Raw genomic sequence first — 5347 nt, 5'->3', positions numbered from 1 at the left:
TAATTGTTCTGGTATCACACAGTGTGCCTGTGATTTGCACAGGGAACAGGACCAGTGTACAAAAGTCATTGGGTTATGGACAGAAAAAAACCTGACAAACATCAATCTTTCAGGGCTCTGGAGTTATCTGAGTGACTGAGAAGTGAAATGGCAATCCCAGAATTAACCTGAAACATTCTTGGTTTAGCTTCTAATCTCAAGTCTATGTGTATGTTTTCATATAAACATATTCATGTGCAGTTGAGGTTCTTTACTGGGCGTTTAAGTGAACATGCCTTTCTCTATGCAGGTGTCAATTCAAATTTCTCTGTTATGTGCATTGGGAAGAGTTCTTGCACCCTGATGTCTATGACACTCAATGTCACCATTGCTCTAAAATCTTCCTTACCTTTCTGCAGATGGCCTGGTGGATTGCATGGACCCAGACTGCTGCCTGCAGCCACTGTGCCATGTCAATGCACTCTGCCTGGGCTCCCCGGACCCTCTGGATATCATCCAGGAGACCCAAGCGCCCATCTCCCAGCAGAGCTTGCATTCATTCTATGATCGGATCAAGTTCCTGGTTGGCAAAGACAGCACTCACATCATCCCAGGAGAGAATCCATTTGAAGGAGGGTAAGTGAATTTGGGGTTCGATTCACTAAAAAGTAAAGCATTTTAATACATGGAATGGCAGCAAGATGCTGAACTCAGGAACCGTCCAAAAGAAATAGATATCTGAAGAATTATGCGGCTGGTGTAATTCTACTGCCTGTCTCCTCATCTGCAGTGTCCTGCTGGCCAGTAAGACAAAAAGCTTCTCTCCCAACACAAACAGGCAGTTGCATCTTTCTTGCCTTCTCTTTTGTCAAGGAGTGAAAGCCATCTGTTCGGCAGGGCTCTTCTAGATCAAGTGACTGACATTTTCCAGAAGTAGAACTTCTTCCATTGTCAGAGCCTAAGAGCGGGAAACTAGGACAGTATTTACAGTCTATGGTGTGACTATGAGAGACACAAAAGGATTGAAGAATATCTTAGTCTAGGGAGGGCTATTGGAGAGATTTCAAATATAAACAATCAATGTTAATATAGATTGGTTTTAATACTTTATCACTGTGATCATCAAGAAGAAACAGAAACTGGTGAAGAAATCTCACGCAGCTCACTTCCGTGATTGCATCCCAGCCATTTGTTTAAGCACAAGCCTGGCTGTCAGGGGAGGACATCCCTTTCAAACCATCTGCTTAGAGCAGGAGACCATAATACATACCCTAGGGTGTCAGATTCTTAGATCATTCAGTGTCTGCCCTGAATGTTGCCTTTCAGAAGTGGTGACCCTGAATCAGGAGGTGGTTCTCAACACTAAGGTTTGGACTCTTGTTGAATTGCACCCAGGCAGAAACTGCTTGCTTTCAGCTTTCCCACACACAACAGTGAATAAGTGTGCACTGAAAACATACAACCCTCACGTCTGTGTGGATATTTACTTCAACACTTGCTTCTCAGCAGGCTTCTCAGGCCCTCTGGATCTGACCTAATGCTCTTCCGTGATGGGACATTGCCAGTATCCCTTGGGTACCACCTCCCATGTATCGCCATCTCTGGTGGTCTGCAGGCTGACCTCAGACATGAAGCTCTTAGAAGCACAGAGATTTGTCAGGGAGTTGGCCTGATGTGATAGTTTCATTGACTTGTCTGGGTGCCAAGCCCTTTGGAGTCCAAGAAAGCTGACAACAGTGATTCAAATTAAGGCCAAACTGTTGTACTTCATCAGCATTCTGAAGACTGCAGATTCTGGGTACCGAACAGTCCAGACTGAATGTTAGCACAGTGAATTCTCTGTTGTCAGTTGCTGTGATTTGTTGCTGTTAAATCAGGCTTCAGAATATAAAACAGTATAATAAAAATATTATACTCACAATATCAATTTTCTGATGTTTTGGAGGTTGCAATTCCTCAGCTGAGCTCACAGTCAAAAGCCTTACCACAGAAGACTCTGGTATCAGGTTTAGGTGGATCCCTTCTGATAGGTATAGAGCTTCAATAGACACATGTCTGTGTTTAATGAACTTTTCCATACAAGTAAAGAACTATAGAGTCTTTAAGTGTGATTAAAAAAATTTGCAACTTCTCTTTAAAGGCTGCTTGCATTCAGCAGCTCACAGAGGTGAGGGGAAATAATGAGAATTTCTCATTTATACAGTGAATTTTCTTCTAGGAGTACAAGCAGACAACCAACAAGAAGACTGTGTCATTTAGGGTCACATAAACTCCTCCAGGAGTTACATGCATTTCATAGATCTGATGATAGATCCCTATGTAGAAAGAAATTGCTAACCAGCTGCAGATGTCCTGCTAAAAAAAGATTTGGGATTCAAAAGGAGCGCCTGCTAGCAGTCATGTTTATGTGGGATATAGATCACGAGAGTGAGGGAATACAAAGATTCAGACCAATAGGAAAGGTTTTAATGATTGCTTTCCATTAATTGAAGTGAAACTAAGTTTAAGTTAGCACAAAAAAATTATACAATGATGGCGATGATTTATGAGGTTGCCATCCTTAAAATATCAGCACAGGGTGTGTATCGTTAAATATGGTCTACAGACGTGTCACCTCAAGCTGTGATTGTATTGCATGTCTCAAGTTAAATTTCTTGACTCATCTCAAGAGTGGTTGCAAATAGCAGTGAAGGACCCCAACAGAAGGTATGTTTTTCCCCTGAGACAGCATGACAGTCCAGGCTTGTCTGTCTGTTTGGTTGCTAAAAATACTGTTACTCTTTTGGGATCTTAAAAGACATCATGCATTCCTGTTAGTTCTTTAAGATCCTGTAATCTGGATAAACTCAAATTTTGCGAGTGTTTTCTGCTTACTTGGCTTCTCTTTGTAGTTTCAGTTTCCCGTGTTCATCACCTAGGAAGTTGAGCCTTTAAACAGCTCTCTTGTCACCCTGGAAATGGCAGTGCTTCTGCAGTGGTCAGACAGTGACTGCTCCATGGAGGGAGGAGCAGGGGCTGGGACCGTCTGGGACCCGATTAATCTGTGCAAATGAGGCTGACTGTACATGTGTGGATATGCCCCTTCTTCAGTAGTGTTCTTACTGCTGAATCTCCTCCAGCTCTTTTTACAACAGGCAGGTGATAATACCCCTCATATCCATGGAATTGCTCAGTGTTTCCATGAAGATCATGGCAGCAGCTGGAGGCAGGATGAACCATTTTCATCTCTCCTTCCAGCTGCTGACTTAACAGCTTGTCCAACAAAAGGGAGGGCAGGAAATCTTTTTCTTCTGATGGAGATCTCCAGCATCCTGCTTTAGGACAACCTCTCTCTGCTGCTGCTGCTGCTGAGATTCATGAAATCATCTCCTTCTTAGTGTAGAGCAGGACTGTAGATGGCTGGGCGTAGGATGTCCTACATTTTTCTGTCCATGACATCATCCGCATGGGATAGGAGTCAGATTCATGCCACTTGCTGTAAGCAGTCTCCCATAAGCAGGCAACACAGAGGTGACATGGAACTCTGTGCCCTGCGTGCCTGATGTCCTGCAGAGTCACCTGTGACACAGGCACACTCATCAGTCAGGTCAGGAACCACAGCCTTCTCCTCAGGGCTTTACCAGGTCATGACTGACTGATTATCACGCCTGGGGGAGCCACAGCACATTTGGCACATGCAGAAGTGGCAGCAGTGTGAAGGAGATGACTGAATACCTATGCAATATATTCCCTGGGCTTCAGAAATGCAGCTTAGCTACCCTTCAGAGAGAACAGCAGTGCAGATCACCTAATGGATACAAATAAATGAATGCCTCGTGACAGCTAGTCTTTGAGTGAATTTATTATTGAATTACACTCCAGCTTTTTAAGAACAAGCTAGGCTGACAAGCTCTCTCACCACTGCAGAAGAAAAAAGAAAGACAATGATAAATTACCCTGACGGGTAAAGGTAAAGACCTTGTCTCCTCCAAAATACCAGCAGTTATATATTATTCATGTTTGGGAAGAAAAAATAATCATTGTCCATATTGAAATGAGTGTTTATGATGATAAAGCAAGTAGCTAAATTAAACTCTGAATGCACAGGATGTCTTTTCACATCATTTTGATGAACAGATAACAAGTACTCTTCTGCTACTTGATCATTCTTGTATTGATTTTGAAACCACTTACTCTTGCTGTTTGCTTTGTATTTTTAAGCCATTCTTAGTTGTCCATCACCATAAGGAGCAGCACAAGATGCAGTGGTGTCAAGCTGTTGACTTTCAAGTAGGACACCTGATATATTTGTTCTCTCTTGAGGGACAGTGTCAGAAAACTGCAAGAACAGGCTGAAGTCCTGATCCAGAGTCTTTTATGTTAAGTGTCGACATAGGACTAAAGTACCTCAGAAAATTATGTGCAGAATAGGCATATCTGTAAAGAATATTTGAAAAGAAGTGATTTTTAAAGTCAGTGCGATTTATACCCCTTCTTTTGGGGGGACAGGATGTACATACCTACTTGCTGCCAGCAGTATTAACCCAATGCGATTAAATAAGCAGCTACAAATAACCAGCTGAGTTATAAAGACGCATCAGAGAGCAGGACCTGGTATCGTACCTCGGGTCAGTAGTCGAAGTACAAAAAGCAGTTAGTTTTCATTATTTAAAACTCTGATCAGAATTAACTTTGCACATTCCTTTTCCACTACTGGCTGACAGGTTATCTGTGAACATGTCACTCCACCTTCCCATGTGTGTGCCAGGCTGTACAATGTATGTTACAGATCCAGCTGGGGAGGGTTACACAAGCGCTGTTAGATGCTAAGGTAGACAGGTGTGTTGTAAATGCATGTATGCACCTTTTTAGTATAAATAACTAAATGGATGAGTTTTATTGTCAAGATCAATTGCATCGATCCCAAGCCCCACCAAAACCAGAATTGTGAGTATTGATCATGGCCAAAGAACAACTAAAAAGAATAAGGGAGGATCAAAATGGCTTTCAAAACACTTTGGTAGTCCATCTGGCTCAGTTCTGGGTGATTTTGAAGAATATTAAGATGAAGTCTTAGTATCCTTGAAGGAAGATGTTCAAAGCACTTTCTCTTTTCCTTTCACCCATGTTTTCCTACACCTAGAGAGCTGCAGGTTCATGCCAGCAGATCTTCCTGAGGTTTCTTCACAGGGAAACCAAAGTGCTCTGTCTTTTCTGTTCTTCCTCCACAATAAAAGTATGATTTTGAAACAGCAAAGTAAGAAATGCTTCTTTTCTAGCCAAAGACACAGTTAAGTCAAAAACCCCAAACTCAGCAGGTGTGGCTTTCTGCTGATGGTTTCTCCCAAGTTGGCTGGTCTAGCCCATGGCTCTGGCCCATCTTCAGCAG

General features: G+C 42.5%; 1 protein-coding gene across 1 annotated transcript in view; it reads left to right on the top strand.

Moving 5' to 3' along the window:
* Positions 1–398: 398 nt before the first annotated feature.
* TENM4 (teneurin transmembrane protein 4) overlaps positions 399–5347 on the top strand; it is a gene marked incomplete at its 5' end in the record, with an annotated part of 99157 nt that continues 94208 nt past the window's right edge. The window contains one exon of the mRNA XM_010132341.1: positions 399–615. Within this exon, the coding sequence (XP_010130643.1) occupies positions 399–615 (217 nt within the window). The remainder of the gene's footprint in view (positions 616–5347) is intronic.

Source organism: Buceros rhinoceros, unplaced genomic scaffold, assembly GCF_000710305.1.
Source record: "Buceros rhinoceros silvestris isolate BGI_N320 unplaced genomic scaffold, ASM71030v1 scaffold3093, whole genome shotgun sequence".
NCBI classification, from domain to species: Eukaryota; Metazoa; Chordata; class Aves; order Bucerotiformes; family Bucerotidae; genus Buceros; species Buceros rhinoceros.
Note: the sequence above shows the minus strand (reverse complement) of the source record. Positions and strands in the feature narration are given on the sequence as shown.